Here is a 27,995-nt window from a genome sequence, read left to right on the forward strand (position 1 = left end):
ATATCCCCCCTTATAACCCTCTACTGACAAACTCGTACGGGTCTAGGGTACAAGTGCTATGGACCATTTTAAAGGCAAAAAGTACCTCTTCCTCTGGTATCATTGCCCACGTGGAGAATCTCTTTATTTGGCCAGCCGGCAATAGTTCATTTTAGAATTTGTGATATACCAGGATACCCCCCTTATCCTTTCCAGACTAACTCGTACGGGTCTAGGGCATAAGTGCTCTGGGCCATTTTATAGGCAATACCAACCTCTACCTCTGGTATGATGGTCGATGTGGAGAATCTCTTAGTTTGGCCAGCCGGCAATAGTGTAGTTCGAATTCGTTGTAAACCGGAATACCATATTCCCCCTTTTAACCCTCTACTGACAAACTCGTACGGGTCTAGGGTACAAGTGCTAAGAGCCATTTTAAAGGCAATAAGTACCTCTTCCTCTGGTATTATTGCCCACGTGCAGAATCTCTTCGTTTGGCCAGCCGGCAATAGTTCATTTTCGAATTTGTGATATACCAGGGTACCCCCCCCTTATCCTTTCCTGACTAACTCGTACGGGTTTAGGGCATAAGTGCTATGGGCCATTTTAAAGGCAATGATATAAATTGTTAATGTTAAGATTAATGACTGAGATTGGTCTCCGTAATTTTGAAGAATTATACGTCATTGAAATAGTACTTGACAGTTTTTATTTTTCTGTTGTTTTTATTTCTGCAATTAACTATGTTTCTATTTTTTCTGATCAGTTTAAATAGAAAATACTGTCTGTATTGTATGTTTTAGTTTCATGATTGGACTATATTTGTAGACAACGAACAACGAACAAATTATGAAATGCCCATATTACCATCAATTCTCTGTAATTCCTAAATTTCTATAGTATTCAATCATTTTTTTTTTATTTATTGTAGCTTACATTAATTCAATAATCACAAAATTTTAATAAGAACTGTTCTTTACTTTATTTGTTTGTTGTAATGTCCCATTAGAAGTCCTTGAAGAAGACCAAAAGTTAATTTAGTAAACGCGGACCTCGAAGAAGACACCCATTGACATGCCTGTTTGAAGTAATATCACATATAAATAGGAACGTTATTTAATCATAGTTATCGTTCATAGTTTCTAACAACACTTCTTCGAACGCAAGTCATCTCATGAATATTATTGCCGGCTCATGAATATTATTGAAGGCTGGCCTCATGAATATTAACGCCGGCTGCTATCGACGGCTAGATCCACACTAGTATTGAAAACCTATAGATATCTTACATATTGACGTTTTTGGGGGTTCGTGTAGTTTAATATACAGTGATTTAGATTTTTTTTATACTCATATTTTTTCTTCTTTTTGTAATGAAGATGTCTTTTCTTCGTCTTGTGTTTTTATGATTTTTTTTGTTTTTGACTAGCGAGAGTTATTTTTAAACTTTTTCAATCAACTTATTGGCAGTTTTTACCATTTTTTCCAATTGTTCTTGTCATTTCAACGGTCCCAAAAACTGTTTGCACATGAGTGGTCAAAATTAAAAAATACCTTTTGGAAGGAAAGCTTTATTTTGTAACCAGTTAACTCATTGTTAATGAGAGGATATATAATCTAAGGCCTTTGGGAATACAATACTGCTACCACTGATGGCAAACCAATGCTAGATACGTCAATAGAGGTGAAAGGGAACCCTCTCTGACAAATGTTATATTTACAGACAAAATATTCAACAATCACATCTCCAAGTCAGAATATGCTACAAGTTTATACAGTAGCAATGATTAAATTCCAATGTAACTCTGAGTTTGTATTCTCTAAGAATCTGATTATCTTTTGTTCCTAGTTTTGTAATTATTATAAAAAAAAAAAACTAAAAAAAACCTACATAAGTGCTATTATATCATACATATAATGTGGTTATTTCTCTATGATGTAGTTTTTAGTGCACATGACAAATAACATACTTACAAAAGATGTATATAACGTTCTTGTTGTAACTTGAAAATATCGAATATTACCTTGTATATAAGAGGAACTACTATATATACGGTTACCCTTCATAGCACATGACGAAAACTTCTTGGGGTATTTTCACTTTCTATTTTTGTCCTGTTAAAATGATTTAAAAAAGTATATATACTCTTTACAGCTGAATGGATTTATACCTATAGAAAAGATGAAATCCCTTAATCATGTTATTGCCGTGAGCAATATCATTGATCTTCTACGAAATATATATGAACTGATTCTTGGTATAATGTATTAACACACTGTGACTTTCTCCTGTGTTGTTCAAGTTCATTTACCCGTAAACACAAAATATAATTAAGTAGTTGGTTTCTCTATTGCAAAACAGATGACTGCGAGAGGAATAACAATCCCTATTCGATTTCCAAAAAACCAAACATTTTACGTAGAGTTTATGTTTTCTGTGAAGAAATGGGTTGGGTAAGCACTAACTGAAACATAAAAGAACTTAAAGATGTCTTCAAATAAGTACAGTTACATTTTTATAGATATATGTGATCAGAGACACGAGTGTGAATAAGTACATTTCACTGTAAAGCCTTTGATAATGAGCAAAATAGCACATGTAGCACATAGCCACGGATGGTAGTCAAAAAAGAGAGGCGAAGGATACCAAAGGGACATTCAAAGTCTTATTTATATTTTATAGAGTGGAGTATTGGAGAAGAGTATTTGAGTGGAGAGTTGGAGTAAAAAATTTTATTGAATATTTGGAGTGAAATTTTAGAGTATATATATATAAAATTTTTTACTCCAACTCTATATTGAATCTGAAATACCTACTTTGCCCTGTTTAGATGGGGAATTTTTAGGCCCTGTTTGTCACAAGAGTCCCCGATTTCATATATGATTATATCTTATTACCCCCCCCCCCTCTTTTTGCGTATCCCTCAATCTGAAATGAGCCAAAACGATATTTGGAATCAACTGTTATGTCAACTGAAAAAGATGTCAGACTAATATGGCAACCATCTTCAAATTAGGATCGGGTGAGTTGTGATAACAAAGTGCATTCTAAATTGTATAAAATTTCGAAGACCAAAGGGGTATAACGCAGCAATATTGAAGTACAGAAATATGTTGAAAAAGAAACTTCAACTCTTACCAGAATTTTTTGAGAAAGCATAGAAACTAGCCATATGATATACTTTTAGAAGGTACGATTTCAGATAATACTACAGCTCTAAGTCGAATTGTCAACAATAACCTCTTAGACACGCAGAATGCTCACGTCGACTTGTACCAAGATTTGAAATGAAGCTTGTTATTGTTCAAGACAACATGAAAGACCACTTGTAACAGGGGCATACAGAAGTTGTGGATCAGTACCTTTGCATGGATAGAAAATATTGAAAAAAAAATAATATCAAAGATTGTTTTTAGGTGCTAATTCAAAAGTGAAATGTAAGATTTAAAAATAAGTCTAACTCGACCCAACCAACTGCTAAAAAAATATTGTTTTACAAAATACTATAAACATAATATACGAGTTTGTCAAACTCTTCATCATGGTGAAGCTGAACTCTTCAGCGGGACCGGGAAATCACAAGGCTGTCTGTAAAAGTAATTTTAAACTATTTCCAAGTTTTCAAACTCTACATGTTCTGAATCAGTAGATCAGGAGAAGCGATTAAACCAAGAGTTCTAAGTGCTGAAGTTGAAATCATCTATCGTAAGTTTTGCTGACGCCATCACGAGTTGGTTGACCGTTATGGCCCAGTATTTGGTGGGGATAGTGTTGCTCAGTCTTTAGTTTTCTTTGTTGTGTAAGAGTACTCTAGATTGTTTGTCTGTTGGTCTTTTTTTTTTTACGCCACAGTATTGTCAGTTTATTTTCAACTTAAAAGTTTGAAAGTCCCTCTGGTATCTGTCGCCTTTCTTATAAAATTAGTTGTAAAGGGCTTGGTTAATATGTGGTCATTCACTTCACAGTTTTACCTCAGTTTCACTGCATGCATATAGATTTTTTTTATTTCCATTGCAGTATAGTTTGCAGGTACAATGCATAATTCAAACCAAAACTCACTTCAAATTTTTTACTCCAAAAGTTCACTCCACTACAACATCCCATAAAAAAACATTATGCTTTGGATAACTGATGCATTTTTCAACTCTATTATGCAGATTTTCCGAATTTTCTTACTCAGAAATTACATAGTTGAAATGAACCGGCGTATTTTGCAGAAATTGATAAAGCATAGAAGAACTTTCACATATGTTTATTGAATACTGCACAGTTATACCCAATGGGCCCGGTTGAAGGCATGAATAAATCTACAAAATAAGTTTGCAATACATCAGAACACTCCTTGGTCGGTTCATTTTAGACGAATAACATGGGCCGATCTGCGAGGCTTTTTAATCTTAAAAAATCTTCTCATTTAGTCTCAGGTATCACTATGGACTAATCATAAAAATAAGAAGAGGTGTTCGGGTATGATTGCAAATGAGACAACTCTCCAGCAGAGAACAAATGACAAAGAATTTTACAATTATAGGGCATCGTAAGACTTTCAACAATGAGCAAAATCAATACCATATAGTAATCTGTCATCTACAAGGCTCTGAAATGCGGTGGAGGACATTTTAGCGCATTGATAGGACATTTGAGCGACGTTTTAGCGCCAAAGTAGAACCCATTTTAGCGCCCGATTTTTAACCCATTATAACATATGATAGATAAAAAAAAAATAGACCCAAGACAGCACAATATAAAACGTATGATGTCCATTAAAATACAGCACTAAATGTCTAAAAGATTAAATCAAATGTTGAAAATCCGTTCTAGCCTGGAACTTATATCCTAGAGAACGTACGTAATGGGCTCTGGATATAACCCCTGTACAATACTGTTGAATTGCATCAGGAACTGTTCTTTCACTTTATCATGTCTAGATTGTAGTGCACATTCGTCTATAATACTTCGTATTTTTATATATGTTGGTGTTTGAAATTTGATAATAGTGTCAAGAAAAACGCAAATAGCTGGGTGACAACTATTATTTGCTCATAATAATGGGTATGAAACGACTCTGGGACATTATTTGTTCGCTTTGAATTACACGGAACTTCTGTCGAAAGCTTAGTGAGTATTATTCAACCTTGTAAGTTTTTGACCCTGAAATAGGGCTATCGAAAATACAGGTGAACGGATTAATCCGGCGCTAAAATGGGCTCTAATGTCGTCGCTAAAATGTCCCCTAGTAGTTTTAGCTAAAAAGTCCTGCGCCCTTGAAATGACAAATGTAAAAAAAAAACTAAAAAGATTTATATATGTACAATACAATAAACGAAAAACGAACATGATATATTACAGCAATATGACGACAACCTATGAGCCGTTATATCTCACATGAATTGCAGCAAAATGTTAACAAGCGGCTCATGTACGGTAAAAAAAATAAATAAATAAAGGAACAAAATGTTTCGTATCATTATCTAACTTTTTGATCCTTAAATAATGCATTACATTGCAATGTAATTCGCCCCATGCCTGTCCTTTATATTTGCTTTCGCCCCTAGCAACAATTTCGATTAATTCTTTTTGTTTCGTTGCTTCCTTTTTCGTTTGATTTTTCTCGTTGAGTCTGGTATTTTTTTCCCGTTTCGCACTAAATAGTCTATATAGGCACTCGAAACACAGCTCTACAATCTCCGGGATTTCAAAAACGTGAAACAATGGTACAGGAACGTAACTGAGAATGTGGAGGCCGGGGTAACTTGGCCCCATCTCTAAATAACGTACAGTGCAGTTTACCAGTACAACCTGAGTAAAGCATACTATAAGATAAGATAAGATAAGATAAATTTTATTTTCCAAATTAGGTCCCCAGGGGGGCATATACACATAACATATATGATTGATACAACATACAGTATTTTACATAACATTGTAAAACAAACTATTGAAATAGTCATACAGGTATTATTTGTTAAATAAAAAAGTATTTGAGAGTTGCTACTCCTGAGATGTGGCAAACCCCATTTATTTATTTACTTTTTTTTCTCACTTGATTTTATAATATTTTGCTGAAAATGTATAAATATAAAATATAAAATAAATGATTGTTTAGCTGCAACAGACACCAAGGGACGATGCTCTAGGATTGTGATCTTAAAAGCTCTAACAATCCTCCTCGTATCTGATGCAGAAAAACAAACACAAATGAAAAAAGTTTATGTATATTCACAGCAAATAACATATACTGCAGTAAACAGGTATTGAGAATAGTGTAGGTTTCCCTACTGCAACAGACACCAAGGGGCGGTACTCAAGGAGCTGTGGTATTTACACAGTCCTCCTCGTGTCTGAAGCAGACAAGAAAGCCACATAATTAACAATTTTTCGAAATAAATTTACATGCAGCAGTGAGAATAGACTTATCTTCTGTGTTCATAAGCCATATCAGTTTATCTCTTGCGTTAAGAGTTAAAAAGTTGGGGCAACTTTTAGTTATCTCTTGAAATAGATGATTGCGGTCATCATTAAATTTAACACATTGGAATAAAAAATGATATTCATCCTCCACATCTCCGGAGTTACAACGAGTACAAGTTCTGTCATTTAGGAGAGTACCCTGATACCTTCCGGACTCAATTCTTAAGTGGTGTGATGAAATTCTGAGCTTTGTTAAGCTTCGTCTCTGTTCAAAATTCCCAATAATGGAAAGATATTTTTCTCTTCCAAAAACTGATTTAAATGTAACATAAGTTCTAAGTTTACCATCTGAATGCTTTACCAATTCAGTGTTCCACAAGTCTATAAAATATGATTTTAATATTTTTTTCATATTAGCTTTGAAGCTATTAATTTTTGGTAATGGTGAAGATAGATGATTGATGTCTGGGATCATTTCAAGAATTGACTTCATAGAGCCATACCAAGATGGTTTTTTTGAGTGAGAAAGATTCTGTGATGTTACATAAGCATCTTTAAGAAGAGAAAATTGGGAATCAAGATTTTCCAAGCGATACCAGTAATTTAACATGGATTTAATCACATCATAATATAGTGGGAATCGTCCTAGCTCGGATAAAATTCCAAAATTCATGGATTTTTTATGAACACCTAAAACCAGTTTACAAAATTTTATATGTAGTCGCTCACATTTTAAACTGGAATAGATTTTTTCAAATGGTAAAGTTCCATTTCTGAATCTTGCTGAGAATGGATTAAAAGTTCCCCATATTTCAGATCCATATAGGAGTATTGGTTTTATGGTATGATCAAATACATGTAAGCTGGTACTTATGCTTGGATTAAGTGATAATAAGTTCTTGTACAATTTATAATAAGCCTTCAAGGACTTTTTATACAGTTCATTCTGAGCATATGAAAATGACCCTGATGAACTAAAGTGCAAACCAAGATATTTATAATTATTAACACTCTCAATCAACATATTTTCATAAGTAAATTTTTCACAAATGTGTCTGCCTGCTTTGTTGAATATCAGAACCTTTGTTTTGGTGTGATTTACACTTAAACACCAATCTTTACAATATTTTTCTAGGATGTTTAGTCTTGTTTGCAATCCTTTAGCAGATGTTGATAAAAGGACCAAATCATCTGCATATAATAAGCAATTAACTGGTTTCTCATTAAGTATAACAGGGTCTTCACTTTCTTTTAAATACTCTGGCAAGTCATTTATTAAATAACTTAAAGAGATTGGGACTTAAATTGTCCCCTTGTTTAACTCCAAGTTTTATTTGGAAAAAATCTGTTACTCTGGATTGAATTTTAACACAAGATTTACTTGATTCATACATGTTGTCGTAATTTCTGCGGCTCGCTATGTTTTGATATAGTTATAAAGCCAGCAAATACGAATATCTCATAAAACTAGTAAATGCACGGGGTAATAAATAAATACGGACGTCAAATCTGTTGTCGGTTCTCTCTTGGTAGCGTGAATAAATAATCAATAGTAAAAATGATACGTTTATTAAACATCTAGAACTTCCGATATATATCCATACAAGTACAATATTCCAACAATAATATATAATAAACATATACGGGGCGAAGATACTTAAATAATATTCTTACTTGTATTTTCGTACGGGTCAAACGGGATTATCTTAAATATAACAATGACAATATAAATAAAATGCAAGGCATACAGCTATCTGCGCTGCTTCTTACCTCTAAATTATAACCCTTACTTGTAATATAAAATGCGAGGCACACAGCTAATGCGCTGCTTCTTACCTCTAGGAACCCCCGGGATGAACCTTGCTGCAAGCCAAAAGTAAACACAGCAAAGACTGACTAACGTGACGTTGCACTGGTATTTATTTCAAATTACCGGAAGTAAATATTCTAAGCAGGAAGAAAAACAACGTAAAACGCTTACACAAAATATAGGAGTCCTCGACTCAAAATGCTTATAATAATACAACCTTATAAATAAACAAATCTAGACATATCAATTCTTCCAGTTAAGAACTCATAAAAGAACACTTTTGGGTTCACGCTTAAAATATTGACCCAACGGTAACGTTCTGAACAATGCATGACAAAGTTGCGCCATACATGACGTTATCGATCTAACTAATAACATAAAGTAAAACGTACGTTAATTTATGGAACGCCGTAGCTGCCTTATGTGTACTTGTTTTTAGATACGCTTATACTTTTCAATATATGCACATAGTTTTTCTATATATGCACATACTTTTTCTCTATATGCAAATAGTTTACTTTATATGCACATAGTTTACTTTATATGCACATAGTTTTTCTATATATGCACATAGTTTTTCTATATATGCACATAGTTTTACTATATATGCACATACTTTTTCTCTATACGCACATACTTGTTCTCTATATGCACATAGTTTACTTTATATGCACATAGTTTTTCTCTATATGCACATCTGTTACTTATTCGTTTTTAATGCGCGGAAAATACGGTTGCACTTTGAATTAAATCGTTTTTCAATTGTGTTCATGTCTCTGGTGGTAACAATGTGTTCTTACAGATGAAATGACCCTATAAGCGCGATTGCAACCGTTCCAGTGCTCGGTTAATACCCTGTTACTTATTCACTTATAATACGTTTGTTGTACGTTGCACCTTTTAAAAAAGGATTTTCAATTGTGTCCGTGTCTTTGATGGTAACAATGTGTTTTAAAAAATGAAATTACCCTATTAGCGCGCATGTACCCGTTCCAGCGCTCGGTTGACACCCTGTTATCTTTTCGTACCTATTCGTTACCTATTCACTTATAATACGTTTGTTGTACGTTGCACCTTTTAGAAAAGGATTTTCAATTATGTCCATGTCTCAGGTGGTAACAATGTGTTCTTAGAGATGAAATAACCCTATTACTGCGTATGTACCCGTTCCAGCGCACGGTTAATACCCTGTTACCTATTCGTTACTTATTCGCTTATAATACGTTTGTAATACTTTTTATGTGTAGTGTAGTATGTTCAGACTTATTTTTGTTTGTACGTTTTGGATGATTTTGTTTAAATATTCCATGTGTAATGGCAGTGTAAACATTCAGAGTTTGAATTTATTAAAATAGTAAATTTAACATTTAAGAGAAAGCTGTACTTGTCACAAAGCTGCCACCAAAAAATAGGGACATTGCTTTAATCTACAATTTTCTATGACAATGATAAATGTTCATTAAGAAGAGCAAATTTTTATCTTTTATTCATCATATTTGATTTTCAACCATATTTGTCAGGGTTCTCCAAGGAAATTATGTGCAAAAGCAGAAACATGTAAATACTTTAATTTTATATAACAGGTAACAGATTATTTACCGAGCGCTGGAACGGGTACTTGCGTGCTAATAGGGTAATTTCATCTCTAAGAACACATTGTTACCACCAGAGACATGGACAAAATTGAAAATCCTTTTCTAAAAGGTGCAACGTACAACAAACGTATTAAAAGTGAATAGGTAACACGGTATTAACAGAGCGCTGGAACTGGTGCATGCGCGCTAATAGGGTCATTTCATCTCTTAGAAAACATTATTACAACCAGAGATATGAACTTAATTGAAAATCCTTTTCTAAAAGGTTCTACGTACAACAAACGTATTATAAGTGAATAGGTAACAGGGTATTAACCGAGCGCTGGAACGGGTACATGCGCGCTAATAGGGTAATTTCATTTTTTAAAACACATTGTTACCATCAAAGACACGGACACGATTGAAAATCCTTTTTTAAAAGGTGCAACGTACAACAAACGTATTATAAGTGAATAAGTAACAGGGTATTAACCGAGCACTGGAACGGTTGCAATCGCGCTTATAGGGTCATTTCATCTGTAAGAACACATTGTTACCACCAGAGACATGAACACAATTGAAAAACGATTTAATTCAAAGTGCAACCGTATACTCCGCGCATTAAAAACGAATAAGTAACAGATGTGCATATAGAGAAAAACTATGTGCATATAAAGTAAACTATGTGCATATCTATAGAGAACAAGTATGTGCGTATAGAGAAAAAGTATGTGCATATATAGTAAAACTATGTGCATATATAGAAAAACTATGTGCATATATAGAAAAACTATGTGCATATAAAGTAAACTATGTGCATATAAAGTAAACTATGTACATATAGAGAAAAAGTATGTGCATATATAGAAAAACTATGTGCATATATTGAAAAGTATAAGCGTATCTAAAAACAAGTACACATAAGGCAGCTACGGCGTTCCATATTAATTACTCATTCGATATACTAAACACTAGAAATAACTTCTGTCAACTTATATAAACTCTCTTATTACAATAGATAACAATATTCGTTTACTTGGAAATAACCAAAACACACATTTACAACACATGTGTTTAATAACATTATAAAATGAAGTACCCACGCCCGCAGATAGTAATTTCAACTTAATACCAGTATGAATGACTGTGTCAAAAGCTTTCTGAAAATCCACAAAGCAGGCATAAACCCTTCCATCCTTTGAATTACAATATTTATCAAAAATACATTTAATAATAAACATGTGATCTGAAGTTCTAGCTTTTTTTGTAAAACCTAATTGACATTCATGAATTAATTTATATAAATAACATATTACAATTTCGTATTTGATGGCGATCTCATGTGATTGAAATGACATTTGTTTACATGTTTTCAAAGAGGAAGTTGAATAACGTTGTGGTTTTTAGTTTCTGTTTTAAATAACCAAAACAATGACGAAATCAAAATGTTAAGCTCATCTGTTTGATCAGATTACCCCCCCCCCCCCCCTTTTTTTCTTTGCACTGTTCAATAAATAAATGATTTATACCAAAGTAAGATGACAAAAATTATATGTAATTAAGATTTCTATTTTAGACATAATAGCCTTGTAGTTTGAAATAATAGTTTTATCAAATTCTTCATTTAAACATAAATTATGTAAATAAACAACATTTCTTAATCATGATAAATCTGCATTTGTCCATGAACTAGGCTAACCAGATCATTATAATGGTATTCGTGATATCGAAAACATTGGTAATTCAAATGGAATTTCCGCCCTTTATTATTTAGCTTTGATTATTTATATATATATATATATATATGCTGATATTTATTTTTTATCTTATCTTTGTATTGCTCATAATTATCTTCAACTTACTAAAATTTAAAAGGAAAAAATGATTTCAAATAATATAACAGGATTTAGTTATAGACGTCATTAGCAGTCTTAGATAAGCATGACCTTGGAAAATGCTAAAATATATATTTATAATTACGTATATCCCAATAAATTTTCATAATTGATGTATAGCGATAAACAAGCTTAGTATAAATGTTTGAATTTATCAAAAACAAAATCAACGATCAAACAATATTCAAAGATCTTAAAAGGATATTGTCCTTTGATAAGAAAAAAGTTTATTCGTAGGATCAATAAGTTTACACTGATCTATCTGATTTCTTACTTTATATATGTTGTGTACAAGATGTAAGTTTGTACAAATTATAATTTGTACAGGGTTTTTGTACAAGTTATATAAGTTTTTTGTCACATATTTTTTTTGCAACAGGTGAAAAAAGTTTATCTTCTAAAATTAATCAGTTTAATTTCTTAAATTTAAATTGATATACTTCAACGTAACATTTAGTATAAAAAAGAAGATGTGGTATGATTGCCAATGAGACAACTATCCACAAAAGACCAAAATGACACAGACATTAACAACTATAGGTCACCGTACGGCCTTCAACAATGAGCAAAGCCCATACCGCATAGTCAGCTATAAAAGGCCCCGATAAGACAATGTAAAACAATTCAAACGAGAAAACTAACGGCCTTATTAAGGTAAAAAAAATGAACGAAAAACAAATATGTAACGCATAAACAAACGACCACTGAATTACAGGCTCCGGACTTGGGACAGGCACATACATAAATAATGTGGCGGGGTTAAACATGTTAGCGGGATCCCAACCCTCCCCCTAACCTGGGACAGTGGTATAAAAGTACAACATAAGAACGAACTATAAAAATCAGTTGAAAAAGGCTTAACTCATCAGATGGACAAAAAATACAAGTGGACGTGCCTTTTTTGTTGTCCAAAAACTGGAAACAAGGATTCCTGAATGGTTTAAATTTCTATTTTAATTTTTCTCCTTATACCAAAATTATATCCATAAAAAGTCTTTTTGTGTTCTTATTTTTTTTGTATCAATGCTAAGTATAAGACTATCATTTAGTCATGGAAATATGACAGAAATATGCAAAACAAAAGACTGTGTACATGTACTTGTATCATCCATTTGTGTTTAAGCGACTCATAAAACACTGATAACTTTTACAAAAATTCTAGTAAGTGAGGAATAAGCCAGCCAAAGAAATTGTTGTTTTCAAAACAGCAATTCAGTCATACAAGTATCCGTACACGTAAAAAATTTCAAGCAAGCACTAGATAGTTCTTGCGTGAACGTCTAGGTACACGTACCAGTACACGTGCGACAGCAAAATCTCAACAAATATCTAGACGTTTCTTCGTGTACGTGTACGTGTGGCTACAAGTACCCGTACAAGTACAAGTTTCCAATCTCAACCTCTCTAATAATTTGAGCATTACAACTTGTACACAACATATAAACAGTAACGTAAAAATGAGGGTGTAATGTCAAATTAAACAGCAAAACTTTAAACCCAAAAATCCGTGTATCTATGTTAGAATATAGCAACAGGCAGGGCCGTATCTAGCCTCTTTTAATAGTGAGGCAAAATATAAACGCCGAGCGTAGCGAGGCGAAAATTTTTTGGAGAGGGGTCTGGGGCCCCCAGAAGCTCTGAGGAAAATAACGCAAAATCGTGCATTCTGAGCGTTTCCCGGACTCTATCTTCAATGAAACATAATTAATTTTTAGCTATTCTTTTCGACAATATTCTGTTCTCAAATCAAACACATTGATTCATTTTAATTTAAGACTTTTAGGTTTTAGGGACAACATTAAAAGACCGATATGTAGGATGAAGCAAAAATCGTAATTCTCATAATCATTAATACCGGATCTGTCTGTCTGTTCTTGTCTTGTACTGAGCTTAGACTTTGGTGAATTTTTATGATTAGATTAAAATATAGTGACAGTGCAGCATTATACTTTGAGTACTAGTACAGCTTAAATCGACACTAGGGACCATCTTGATCGTGTTCACGGTATTAATGATTCTTTTATTGTTGAATACCCTCCAACAACTATTAAGAACAGGAATACAAACTTTGACCATTGATCATTTGTATTTTTTCTATGCATTGACTTTGTGTACGATAAGGCCCCTTGCACGTTTACTCTATATTCCTTTATTTTCTGTTAAAGTGTCTGAACACGACTTAATGCAAGTTGAACCGTTCAATGTAAAAGGTCATATGGCAATACAATGTTTATTTTTTTCAAATTATTTGATACCAGGAAATTGGTGACCTTACTTTAATTTAAACCATGTCAGCTATCTAGTTTTATCTACAAACACACAGTTTTGGATTCTTTGAAATCAAGTGCAATTCTCCATGCAGAAACGACCTTTTTTTCTGTGTGTAGGCAGTCTCTTTGAAATCAAGTGCAATTCTCCATGCAGAAACGACCTTTTTTTCTGTGTCTAGGCAGTCATCAGTAGCATTGTATAGTCAAAAAATATTTTCCCGCACAATGTCTGGACATCGGTTGACATGTAACATTGCAAAACCTGACGTTTACAAATGAGAATCAACACTCAGACTAGTCATTAAGTATTGGACAATAAATGAACAAAAGACAAACGCGGAACACAAAAGTACAAACAATAGACCATCAACTCTGAAACTAAAAGTAAAATAGAAACATGGACCACGAACAACATGCAGGGGCAACACCAGATAGTGAAGATAACTTGCTTCTTGCATGACTCTTTTAGTGAAAACAATTTGATATGAAGACAATCTTTTGTTTCAGTTTTTTTTTTTTTTTAAATTTCAAACATGAGGCATTTGCCTCATTTGCCTCAATGTAGTTACGGCCCTGACAGGTTTCAGTGATTTAGGTAACGAAATCCCTGACTTACAATTTAACAGTTACAAATAGACTACGCTCAACTGAATCTAAACCGTCAGTCTACATGATCGAGTTGGGAAATTTACAGACACGAGGATATGGAACCAGTTTGGTAATCAACACACCACAAGAAGAGACAAAAAAAAGAAGACATCAATAACTGGATTACAGTACAGTATCAAGTCGGCAAAGGTACTGGTAAAGGTGCACAATGAGTGGCCATAGGAATACCTGCAACATGTCGATAACTTTAGTACAGAAACGTACATAAATGTTTTAATGAGAAAATTAATAGCTGAAATCATTTTATCATTATTTCAGTATGTTTATTTCGCATATCTTTCTTGGTTTAGATATCCAATTCAGTGCCAATCTGCCTAAGATTCAAGCAGTGGTGAAAACATGACAAACAAAAACCAACACAAGTTGACATTTAACTATGTTCAAACTGTATACTAGTGCACGAATATAACATTCGTTTCCTTGTCCTGTTCTGGTAATTTTAAGATATAATTTGGTTTAAATCCGGCACTAGAAATTAAATATTATAGGGACAGAGCTCCAGATAAGAATTCACAAATTGGGGTTTTTACCCACCATTTTTTTTACGTAATTGGGTGATAAAGATTTTTAATTGCATTATCAATTTCAGTTCACCCCTCAAGCAAATATCAAATTGGGTTTTTAACCACTAAGCTCCTTTATGTATTGAGTTTTTTCATCAACACAATATTGAATATTCAGGCATGTTATATATAATCACAATATATCAACCTCAGATGTTTTTCCATCTTAAATATGTGCTAGCTGTTTTATTTAGTTTATTCACTGACGAGCAGTGTAAATTTTATTTATGTCCCGTTTTAAACGTTCTTCCAGTTTTTTATTTTCTCACAACTTGTATAAACTGCAGCTGGTGTCACTAGTCGGACAGTAACGAATTACCTTTCTAGATCCCATATGATCACCCTACAGTTTAGTTGGGATAGACGTGGGCCGGCTAAGTGTTTAGATTTTTATGTGATATTTAGGTGCTGTAAGAAAGTACTTTCATCTATTTGCCAGACCTACTTTAAAAAAAAAAATAAGTAGTTCCCAGATTTGAGATATACCTTTCACTTTTTCCAACTGATTTCGTTTTTGACGTAACCTTGTGTTTATCTTTCTAGCAATGTTCTTGTTAAGGTATGCAAACACGCACGTGCGTTTGATGGATGCTTCATAAAAACACTAGCTGAGTTTTGTTATTATCATAACTTTCCCTAAGCCACAGGAGTTTGAAATCCTATCAATAACGGGTAAAAAATATACTATAAAAAAAAACATGTGGACATTTACTTTTGTTTTAAATCATTGTATGTTATGATAAGTCCCGAGTAATTCGAAAAAATATGACAACATGACACACGCTAATTGGATAAACCCCGAGAAGATCGAAATATTTTCATATTCACGTGTAGTCTCGATTACCCAGACGCACATTTAAATATAGCGTCTGGGGTGATTAACCGGACTGGTCAAATATTTATAGGGGGCGTAACAAATAATTAAATATAGAACATATCTATAAATAGCACTTCCGTTATCCCCAACATGATTTAAAAAACAACAGCAGAAAACAGTGTAGTATATGTACTTGTAGCTCACTTTATGTTGGCCAACTTGCTGATGGGAAATTCTAATACAAACGTCAAATAAATAAAACTGCTTAAAAAAATATTTCACACGTATTCCTGTTCTCGAAGTTCTTGTCTGAAACCACAGGCCTTAAATGTGTTATATTTTAAGGTACAAAAATGTATATAGGAATTTTTTTTTCAGCGACAAGTGCCTGTGTCTGAAACTGAGTGATTTATAAACATGTAATAAAGATCCAAGAGTCAAAATTAAGCTTTAATTGGCCGTACTTAAATATATTCAGATTTCGGATATTGTTTTCGTTGATTAAAAGTACTTTATATAAATTTTACTCTTTTCATGGTTTTTATCTTCGACTTGATCATTAACTACTTTTCCAGTTTTGGCTGGTTGTGTCACCCCTGGTTTCCCCATTACCTGGGTACCGCAGACGGCGGCACCCAAACGCCCTCCTCGTTTTATTCTGAGGCCTAGTTACGGCCCTGTGCAACTGAATATTATAGCACTCGTCATAGAGGGATCCACCCCATTTTTTTCGTAGGAAAAATGTGGTTGATTATGTAGGGAAACACTGTAGCACGAGTGATTGTAGTTCCCCTCCCTAATAACAAGTTCTGGATTTGCCACTGTGTACAGAGGCTACCACGCTCTCTGTACGCTTCAAAAGGGGTCCGTAGGAGGACCGTTATACTTAAATCTACATTTCTGCTTCAATAGTTCAACGGGCTGTAAATTAGGACCTCCTTTTTATAATCATTGTTAATTTCTTTTCATCCTGAACATTACCATTATTTACCACAAGACGATAAAAAAGCAACCAAAGATTAAACTATTTTATATTATTGCACACCTGTCCACTTTATTCCCTTATCTTCATACTATAAAATACCATTATTCTCTCTTTGTATTGTATCACATCGTCCTGAACATGCATGAAATAATTGTCACTGGGCGTCAAGGAACCAACCATCAGTATATTGTGTCACCGTTAGTCTCTATTCTTTATTTTTTATCCATTTTTCCTTGTTTTGTCTCATTATTCTTATTTCTGTAAATTCCTGTCATAACTTATAATGTCCTTTTTTTTATATAAATCTGATGCACTCACCTTACAAAAAACACATATCAAGTTACGTCTATGTAAAGAAAAACATCTCATACAAATACTATAAGATTGCGTATGTAGAAAAACTTCCTTAACAAGTATAACTGGCAGATCAGCGAAATCACACAATGAGCCAATTCCATTTTCATTTACAAAATTAATTGATCTTAAAACTGCAAACGACAGAATAGTCTGAATGTTTTTAGCTGTTACACCAATAATCGCCTAATCCTTTTAGGAAGAAAATATTTAGGAACCAACCTTCATACAAAACTACTTTGCCAGTGAAGCCCGTGTCCATGGAAAAATATAGAACTTAACCAGTCAGTCATGAAACCCAATACTCTTTGAATGCATGTTTGAATCATGTACATGGAAAAGATGGAATGGGATTTATCTCATACTGCATAGTTACTTGTAAAAAAGATAATGACTCAAAAGTGTATTCTACTTCTCCAACTCTTATAATTTCCATCATGTATTAGCCTACAATAAAGGACAGATTCACAAGAACAAAAACTTCTCATGTGAACCTTTTAAATAAAGAATAAGGAAATTGGTATGATTGCTAACGAGACAACAACCCAGTAGAGTTCAAATGACATGGATATACGCAAATGTGATCACTGCATGGCCTTCAATATTAAGAAAACTCCCTACCATATAGTCAACTATAAAAGGGCCCGACATGAAAATGAGATACATTTCAACCATAAAAACTAACTGTTTAATTGTTCATATGATTTTAAATTTGTTAATACAAATCTAACTTCCCTACCATATCTGACAATAATGTGTTTCTTGATATTTGTTTCATTTAATCAATATACGTCTGTTGGGTTTTTTTTCGCTTTGTGGCGCCTGTCAAAATAATGTATATCCAACATGTTTGGTACTGTGATCTATTTATACTGATTGATGCTTCAGTAATTAAAAAAAAATCTTTCAGTTTGAACTTTGTTCTTATAAAATTGAAGCATGATTGTTTATGATACAATGAAAATCCTGAATATTACATGTTTTTTAATTCTTCACATTTTACACATAAAATCTGTGTCCATAAATCATCATTGGTTTGTCTACAAAAGAAAGTAAATATTAAAATCATATTAATTTTTAGTCACCAGCATAGCATATATATGAAAAACAAATTGTTTAAAAAAAACCATCATAGAAATATATTGTATAAATTATTGTCCTGGGGCAAGTGAATCCCGCTTTAGGGTGCAATATTATCTTGCTGCGTTGAAGACCCGACCCATTGGTGGCATTAAACTGTTTACTGCTTTTTGGTCGGGTTGCCCAGTGTCTCTTTGACACATTCCCTGTTTGTTTTCTCTATTCAAACCAAGAATGGATTTTTCTCTCTTTTTTGAAGGCCATACAGTTGCCTATAATTACTCACATCCAATTCATTTGAACTTGAGTGGATAGTTGGTATTCATACTACATCTCCTTATTTGTGTAATATTGAGCTATTGGCAATTTTATCTTCACTTTTTGTTTTAGTCTACATGATAAACTGTTAATAATGAAGATGTCTAGACTACTTTTGGTATTTTATGGCATTGGATTCACTGGTAGCTGCCTCATTGACACCTCTCTTCATTGATGCTGAATATATTGTTAAACTGTCTTTTGCAGAAAATCTAATGTACAAATCATTTTGACCATTTAGTATAAAATCTTCTAGCATCTTTTAGATACACTTTGTTTTTCTTTGAAAGTGTACATCATTGTGTATCTTTCATCCCCCTCTTTGTCTTTACCATGTTTACACATATCAAGATTTAGATAGATACAACAAACATATCTTGGATGAAGGTGATATTTCGGCGTCTTAGTAGTTTTCCTTCAAATATTTATAAAGTAAACGATACTAAACATCAACCCAAAATGTATTTATAACGTATACGACTGTTCGAGTGGTCCCAGTCAACATAACAATTGACATTTATTGTATAATTATAAACTCGTTTTCGTTGCACGGACATGCATGAAAGTATATAACTACTCGGTGTATCAGGTTGGCTGCATTGCAATTTATGTTACAGTGTGTGTTGTTATAACATCTTACCAAGGTTGGATGTGCTGGTTTATTCCTTCGCCTCCATGTCCATATCAACCATGCTGTACGGTGTTTTCCATGAATTGTATTTCGTCACAAAAATATATAAATAGCTTTAAACAACAATCGGTACACTCGGGCTTTTCAATAATATTATCGTAATGTCATTTCTTCCGAAGTCAATAACCAACTTCTTGGTTATTCGTCTTGGACATTATCTTTGACAACAAGCTAAAAAAGCCGATACTATTCCGAATGTCATAAATAACCATTTTTATATCACTTGTCATCCAGACGCTCTACTATGAAAAATAAAGCGGCTGGATGATCGAGACTAATTCACGTGTACCTGTTGAGCAACAGAAAATTCCAACAGGGACCCATTTCAGCTACTTGATGCAGGGCTCTATTTTTAGAAGATAGGACATTTCCAATTATAAATATTATAAAATAGATTTACGCTACGACTGTAATCAGATAAGGGTAAATAACGCAAACGATAGCGAGTAAAAGCGTTAAGAACTCATAGTTTTGGCATATAAATGGGTTTTCCTTTGAATTAATTGGGTTATTGAACCCTGCAATGGGCAATTGCATTGGGTTTTTAATTATTTTTATTGCGTGATCACGCAAATACGCAGCTTATCTGGAGCTCTGAAGGGAGCTAGCTCAGTAATTTGCAATCATTCTAACCAAAATTTATCTAGAGATTTCTAGAATTACTATACACGCAGAAAAGAAAGACCTACTATTTGTATCTTAGGATAAGACTAATTTCAAAATAGGATGGTTATGTCGGTGGGTTTTTTTCTGCCATGTTTTTACTTTTTTTCAAAATTTTCTGATTCTTACAAAAAGTGTCACTTAAATTTGAATACCATATTTTGAATATTTTTTTAATTGATTAAATAATAATAAAAAAAAAAGGTGTAACAACTTTCAAACCCTCAGTTAACGTATTTTGGTACCATGTTCGGTACTGCTTGTATAGTTCTAGCATTCTCGACAGAAAGCGTGCCTCCACATTAAAGAGTTAAACAACGATGTGAAACTTGACTTTGAGACTAACAAATGCACAAATGGCATCAAAACTAGCAAAATTTGGCAAATTTCATTCAAGAATGTAATATATTTTGTATCTTATCCTAATTAATATAACGAAGCGCTAATATGCAATATTCCCTTTCATGTCGCTCCTCCCCGAAGTCGATGATATCCGCTGTTTCATAATTTTCACATAATATCTTTCTTTTCTTCAAATATGTACCTATTGCGACTATAATTACATTCAAGTTTTTCACTAGAAAATGAAAATCTTTGTATCCGACCCAGGGTCCGAATTTAAGCTTTTTTGTGTACCGGCCGGACCAGTGGACAGAAAAACTTCTGGTCCGGCTGCAAATCTACTGGTCCTGCAAAAATGACATTCATTTGTCAAACACTAATATAAATGAGAGATTTTAACTTTGATTTTCATGCTTTCTTTTACATATGTTAGACAAGAAAAAGAGAGTTTTGATCCTGATTTTGATAAAGGCTTTGATAATCTCAATGATTTTCTTTATCAAAATCGAATCCGGGTACGTTCACGCCCATTCACGTTCGCGCCCAATCCCTTTCGCTCCCTTTCACTTTCGCACCCTACACGTTCCCGCCCAATTTTTATGGGTTTTGTATTTAATAATTTTCTAATCAAAGTTTTGACAACATTGGACAAGTAAATGTATATTTGTTGTCATCTGGTCATTGTCTCAAAATGAAGTGAGACAACAGTTTTTTTTGTGTTGAATAAATCTTAATCTTTTTTGGATAGTGTATTGTTAAAAAATAATAATCTTTGTTTCTAAATAAAGTGAGATTCTGTTAACATTTTTTTCTTTGTGTTGAATAAATCATAATGATGTTTTGATTAGTGTATTGCTTTAATTGTTTGTTTCATTGTTTCAGATCAAAGGGGCCAAGCTGTTAAAAACAATTATCTTTTGTGTTTTTCATTTGAAATCGTCAATGTTTTACTCATACCAAGCTAAATACATGCAGTATTTACATCAAAGCAATTTAAAACAACAATCATAATTTTCTAATTATTCAACTGGAATTTGAACGTGTAGGGTACGAACGGACTTTGGGTGCGAACTTGCGAGGTGTGAACGTGTAGGGTGCGAAAGTGTATTGGGCGCGAACGGACCTGATACCCTACAAATCAGGATCAAGGACAGAAAAAATGTCAAAATTGTCTTCCATATCATCACATCCTCATGAAGACCAAAGGTTGCCTGACTGGGTCGTCCACATTTCAATAGTCAGGACAATGTTTTCACATGTTATACAATTCACTACATTGCGATCGACTATATAATTTAACAATTCGCAATCTTTGTCTTAGGATTTTTTATATTTACATTTCCTTTTCAATTTCATAAACTTTATTCCAATCTTCCTCTTGAATGACACTTATCATTTTTTTGTCCAGCAGTCCTTCCAAATATTTCCACATTATGAGTCGTTGTGAAGGACGCTCACCCAAGATATTAATTAACTTGATCAATTGTAATACTTTGTATCCCCAGTACCGTGTAATAGATTTTGCAGTTAAATTTGTGTGCAAACAAACCGATATTGCGATACAATCAGTGAGTTTTATCGAAAAATTTCTACTGGTCTGCCGGACTACCAGCTGACAAAATATACTGGTCCTATGGAAATTCTACTGGTCTCGTACCAGCGCCAATTTCGACCCCTGAATCCTACCATACTCTGCGAAAAAAGTTGAATGCAAGAATTTACTTTTGTACTCAGATGTCTTGTATCATGTATCATGAGTATAGAAATGATATAAAAGAAACATCTTTATGGGCGTTATGTTTTTCTGGTCTGTGCGCCTATTTTTCATTCATCTATTTGTCCTACTTTAGGTTAAAGTTTTTGGTCAAGGCATTTTTTGATGAAGTTGAAGTCCAATACACGTTATCGCTATTCCTGGCTGACCTGATAATCTATACTTATGATGTCAAAATTTTACGGGAACCTGTGTAATATGCAGTTATGGCGGATAAGAATAGATTATCGGGTTTTCTACATATTGATATCGTAAAATATCAGCCTCGAGCCACAATGTGAACATTTTGGGGGAGTGAACATAGCAAACAAGCTAAACAGTTTCACATTGTGTCAAGCGGCTGATATTTACGATATCTATTCGAAGAAAACCAGATTATCTGTTTATCGTTCTATAACTAGTCTTTTCCCTCTTCTTAAGACAGTTTTACCCTCGACGAAAGCAAGATTGATAACGTCTCCTCTTGCATTGTGACGTCGCTGATAATGCCTGGTCTCATTTTGAATCTGTAATACGAGCGTTACGGAGCGACAGAGCAGGGTGATATAGGCATAGGGAAGGACGATAAATAGTGATAAGGTGTTTAGACTTGGAACACATGTTCCCTATGATATGATCTTTTTAAATTTAATGCCAAATTAGAGTTTATACCCAAATTTCATGGTCCACTGAAAATAGAAATGATAGCTATAGACTAGTGCGAGTGGGGCATCCGTTTTATACCATCACTACACATGCTAGGTGGATTATTCAATGTGCACCACATTTTTTATGTTATTTTTGATGGACTGAAAAATATTACAGTCATTCCTTGATTATAATTTAATTCTAAATTCCATTTCAAGCAGGAGATTATCATGGAAAAACGTTGATGAAGTCATGGTCAGATTACAAAATTATGTCTATGAGCTTATAGACAAAACAGCCAATCATAAGACACTTAACATCCAAAATAAAATTATTGGTTGTTGTTTGGTATATAGTATTCAACATTAAAATGGCCCATTCTGTTTTAAGCCTTTTATAGCTTACTATACAGTATAGTTTTGCTTATTATTGAAGGCTTTGCCATATACTTTACTTGTTTTTATCTAATTCCTTTGGTTGTCTCATAATTGCAACATGTTCCACATCAGACCTGTCTTTATTTTCATATAAACAATTCTCAAAGGAAGAACATGTCAGATTAACAAATTCTATAGATACAAGAAAAATCACTATCCATAATAGATACATCTATTTCAATATATGTTGAATGTACAAAATGTATGCATATGAAAAGTATATAACATGTAATATAAGTAATAATGTTTCTATTTATAGCCCATTGTGGAAACAGAAAGTACCCAACTATCCATTGTATCAGCAAGGTGGACCACAGAATCGTATATTATTATGTTACTTTTGGATGAAATTGATCAAACCACACAGAGAAGTTCCCAAAAATCAAGTTCATTTTGAGGTTCACCCGCAGTAAGTTATTATTTGCATATCATGCAGCTTTTAGCCTTTAGAGTCATCAACTTTACAGTAGAAATTGTTATACCCATTTTAGTGTCCTTATCAATGGTCTGTAATCCTATATTACTTTGAAAATAGTTCGTACATGTCCTTTTTCTTGTCCATAAAGGAAGTGAATCAACTCAAATGTACAACCAATGCTTAATGCATTGAACTATTTAATTTTACTTCCCACTTATAAATTAAAGCAATCTTTACCCTTCAGTTCTTACAAGCACTTTGATTACAAAGTTTTTACAATATAAGTCCAGCTCTGTATGCATGTATTACATCCCCTTTATATTGTATTCCAGCAAAATTTTCCAATTATCAGTTCTTTGCAAGCAAATATGATCTTGCCTGCAGGTCAATTGCACCAACTTTCTACTTTCCAAAGGTGTCTGGTTACTATCAAGTAATACATTATTTATAGAACCAATAAAAAAAATGTGCCTTTCTTCAACCTTTTGAATAGTTCATTTTGTTTCGCATCTGAAATTCAGGTTTTTTAAAGAGTTTGGTAATAAATAAGTCAGAGAAGTAACTCAAAATCCATCTCGTTTTGACTACAGTGAATTGAAATAAATTTGGTGCAATTTAAAAAAAAGTTAAGGTTAACAAAAATATTTTTCCATTTTCAGAATGAGCAAGCATGATATAAAGCAGTATTTAGAGAAAATATATAATGTTCCTGTGTTAAAGGTTGCTGTAAATAATGAAGACGGTAAGACCAACAATGTTTTGCAAATATCACTGATTAATAAAGGATTAGAAAATGCTCATATTATACCCTTTTGCTTTACAAATTTTACAAACCATTAGTACTTGTTAATTGTCTTACCCTAATTATTTTATAGCAAGAATAAATTTCACACCATGGCCTGCTATATAAATTACTCAATATGGCAGTTGTTATCAAATAATTTGTTTCTATGCATGTTGCATTGTCATTTGATTTTTTGTTGCACTTCAGTGTATGTGTTGTTTTGTTGTTTTCCTCTTTTAGTTGTTGCGTTTCCCTAGATTTAAGTTTTTAAGCTGTATACTACTGTTTCCTTTATCTACTTTGTAGTATGTCTTTGGTTTTTTTTTTACTGCCAAGGTATTATGAATCCTTTTTAGCTCACCTTTCCAAAAGGAAATGTGAGCTTTTGCCATCACTTGGCGTCCGTCGTCGTCCGTCCGTCCGTCGTCGTCGTCCGTTGTAAACTATTTCAAAGATCTTCTCCTCTGAAACTACTGAACCAATTCAAACCAAACTTCATCTGATTGATTCCTAGGGTATCTAGAATAAAGTTTGTGTTTCAATTCCCATTTCATCAAAAAACATGGCCGTCATGGCTAAAAATAGAACATAGGGGTAAAATGCAGTTTTTAGCTTATAACTCAAAAACCAAAGCATTTAGAGAAAATCTGACAGGGGTAAAATTGTTCATCAGGTTAAGATCTATCTGGCCTGAAATTTTCAGATGATTCGGACAACCCGTTGTTAGGTTGCTGCCCCTGAATTGGTAATTTTAAGGAAATTTTGCTGTTTTTGGTTATTATCATGAATATTATTATAGATAGAGATAAACTGTAAACAGCAAAAATGTTCAGCAAAGTAAGAATTACAAATAAGTCAAACTGACTGAAATGGTCAGTTGACCCCTTTAGGAGTTATGGCCCTTTATAGTCAATTTTTAACCATTTTCCGTAAATCTTAGTTATCTTTTACAAAAATCTTCTCCTCTGAAACTACTGGGCCAAATTTAACCAAACATGGCCAAAATCATTATTGGGGTATCTAGTTTAAAAATTGTGTCTGGTGACCCGGCTAACCAACCAAGATGGCCACCATAGCTAAAAATAGAACATAGGGGGTAAAATGCAGTTTTTAGCTTATAACTCAAAAACCAAAGCATTTAGAGCAAATCTGACATGGGGTAAAATTGTTTATCAGGTCAAGATCTATCTGCCCTGAAATTTTCAGATGAATCGGACAACCCGTTGTTGGGTTGCCGCCCCTGAATTGGTAATTTTAAGGAAATTTTGCTGTTTTTGGTTATTATCTTGAATATTATTATAGATGTAGATAAACTGTAAACAGCAATAATGTAATGCTTGGGGTATACAATGTTTTTTTTTATACTTTCATCATAAATTATATTATGAACACGAGACAAACGAGACATTTCAGTGTGTCCACTCTTGTTTTTGCTGTTGAAGAAGATATGACAGAATCGAAGAACCATTTATATAAATTGAAAACCCAAAATAATCATTGATGGAAGATTTAACCAAAAAATTTAAGGTTGAGCGATTCAGGCTCTTGAGAGCCTCTTGTTTTTAAGATATGATTTTTTTTCTGAAGCCCAGGCATTGGTGTGATACATACACATCTTACAGCTAAGAATGTTATGATTACCTTTACAAAATAGAAGCATCAGTTGGTTAGTGATAGTAAATATTATTTTTAGTCAATAATAAATATATTTTATGTGTATATAATTTTAGGCAAACCTGGAGTATACAAACAAAAGCCATATGAAGAACCTAAGAAAAAGGCATATGTAACATTGGTAAGTTTTAAGTACATTTACAGTTTCTTTTTAGACAATTGGTATACAAAAAATAATTTAAGCAGAAGTATTATAAACATAAAGTTTGATTTCTAGAGGAAAATATTTTTGAAAGATTAAAATTGTTAAATTAATTTTGAATAATTGGTTGGAAAAGCTGTAAAAAAACCTGTAAATATTCTCTACAGAAAATTATTCAATATAAATAGTGTTCTAACCTACATTTTTCAAAATTGCAATGTGTGTTTAGCAAAGAACATCAGGTATTAAGTTGTAAGTCCTGGTCCAGATATTCATACACACATAGTTGAATATTTCTGTGTCAAGAACTTCAATAGAAGGTGGTGATCCTTTTCTGAAAGGTTATTATTTCCAAATATATATATACTTTTGGAATAAAATTTTCTGTTGAGAAGAGATAGAATATGTAGGCATTACATTTTTACTAGTGATGGCAACTATTACATTACTGCCAGTCAAATTGAAATGCTAAAGTATTTCCTTTGACTAATGCATCTTGTTTTTAGTAATATAAATGACATTTAAAAGTTATTTTACAGGCAGGTGGGCAGACGTTTGAATACCCTGATGTGTCATCTATAATGAGTCAGTATGAAAAAGACAAAGACGAATTTGAAACAACAGATAGAGCCTTCCTAAGACAGCAACAGAAAAACTGGGATAGACTTAGTATACCACCATGGTTTAGAAGATAATAAATGTATTTAAATTGTATATTTTTTTCTATGCCAAATATATGTTTATTATGGCAGTAGAATTAAATTATTTCTGCTAATGTCACCAAGAAACCCTAATTGTATTATTTTTTTTAATACAAATTTTGACAACCACAGCATGCTACAAAACAAAGGAACACAGAAAAAAACAATTTGGTGCCATTCAAACAAATTATAAGAGATGGAAATGCACATAAAACTGACATGATTTATAGGAAAACTTTCTTAAATTATCTGTTTACGAATTATTCAAATGCCAAGGGTTAAACTCCTTAAAACAAAATTGACCGTAAATGGATTTGTCTATTATATTTAGGTCCTTTTTGGTTGCTTTTCAGCCTTTTTACTTCTTATGCATTCTTTACTTTGAAAAATTCCGCAATTTGGGAGCATTAAATTTATAAATTTGTCATTATTTACTACCTTGTTGGGCGGAAAATGGAGAATGGAAATTTTTTGGAGACCCACATATGTATGCTGTTGCATTTAAAATGAAATAAAAGTTTAGAAAGCCAATATTCACATACCGAAACATAAAAAGGGTTAACACATATACAATGTACACTTACCTAAACAAAATAATAACATCTGTATTCCTTTATGGAATTTCAAATATTTGGCCTCAGAATCACTGAATAGATATTAATAGAACTGTGCATCTGGTGCTGTAAAATTGATGCTGTTTATATTATTTAAAGAGAAAAAGGTCATCATGAACTTTTGTGTTTGACCAAAATACAGTCAGTGGATCACATGTCAGAGATACAGTTAATTCTGCCTCATATTTTGACTTAAATCTATAAATGGACAATGAGGGTCTGTTCAAAACAAAACATGACAAAAGAAATGATTTCATCTTCCCAATTATGAACTTTCTATTTCTATGCAGTTACATTCAAGCAGGGCCTACAAATGGAGTACTGTAAATTCAGAAATTATTGCGTGCATTTATTATTGCGATTTTGTCATTTTACACTTGAATGCGATTTTAATTTTTACGA

At 33.0% G+C, this 27,995-nt stretch overlaps 1 protein-coding gene and 1 long non-coding RNA gene across 2 annotated transcripts; one reads left to right on the forward strand and one right to left on the reverse strand.

The window, feature by feature from the left end:
* Window positions 1–17,993: 17,993 nt before the first annotated feature.
* LOC143048088 (uncharacterized) lies at window positions 17,994–19,688 on the reverse strand. Its single transcript, XR_012969737.1, has 2 exons — window positions 19,367–19,688; window positions 17,994–18,368 (listed from the first exon to the last, which is right to left on the reverse strand). It is a non-coding gene; the product is annotated as an uncharacterized LOC143048088 (long non-coding RNA).
* Window positions 19,689–20,348: 660 nt separating this feature from the next.
* LOC143049285 (large ribosomal subunit protein uL23m-like) lies at window positions 20,349–26,990 on the forward strand. The gene is made up of 5 exons (XM_076222971.1): window positions 20,349–20,480; window positions 23,520–23,669; window positions 24,338–24,420; window positions 26,193–26,257; window positions 26,818–26,990. The coding sequence occupies exons 1-5, from the start codon at window positions 20,437–20,439 to the stop codon at window positions 26,971–26,973; spliced, it is 498 nt and encodes a 165-aa protein (XP_076079086.1). The 5' UTR covers window positions 20,349–20,436; the 3' UTR covers window positions 26,974–26,990.
* The last annotated feature ends 1,005 nt before the right edge of the window (window positions 26,991–27,995 follow it).

The sequence above is a fragment of the Mytilus galloprovincialis genome, chromosome 10, assembly GCF_965363235.1.
Source record: "Mytilus galloprovincialis chromosome 10, xbMytGall1.hap1.1, whole genome shotgun sequence".
Lineage (NCBI taxonomy): Eukaryota > Metazoa > Mollusca > Bivalvia > Mytilida > Mytilidae > Mytilus > Mytilus galloprovincialis.

Excerpts from the sequence above, each read along its gene's own strand:
- LOC143049285 (XM_076222971.1), top strand. The coding sequence starts at position 20,437 with ATGGCATCAAAACTAGCAAAATTTGGCAAATTTCATTCAAGAAT. Across the intron at positions 23,670-24,337 it reads CATTTTGAGGTTCACCCGCA|AATGAGCAAGCATGATATAA; the intron begins GTAAGTTATTAT and ends TTCCATTTTCAG. Across the intron at positions 26,258-26,817 it reads AAAAGGCATATGTAACATTG|GCAGGTGGGCAGACGTTTGA; the intron begins GTAAGTTTTAAG and ends GTTATTTTACAG.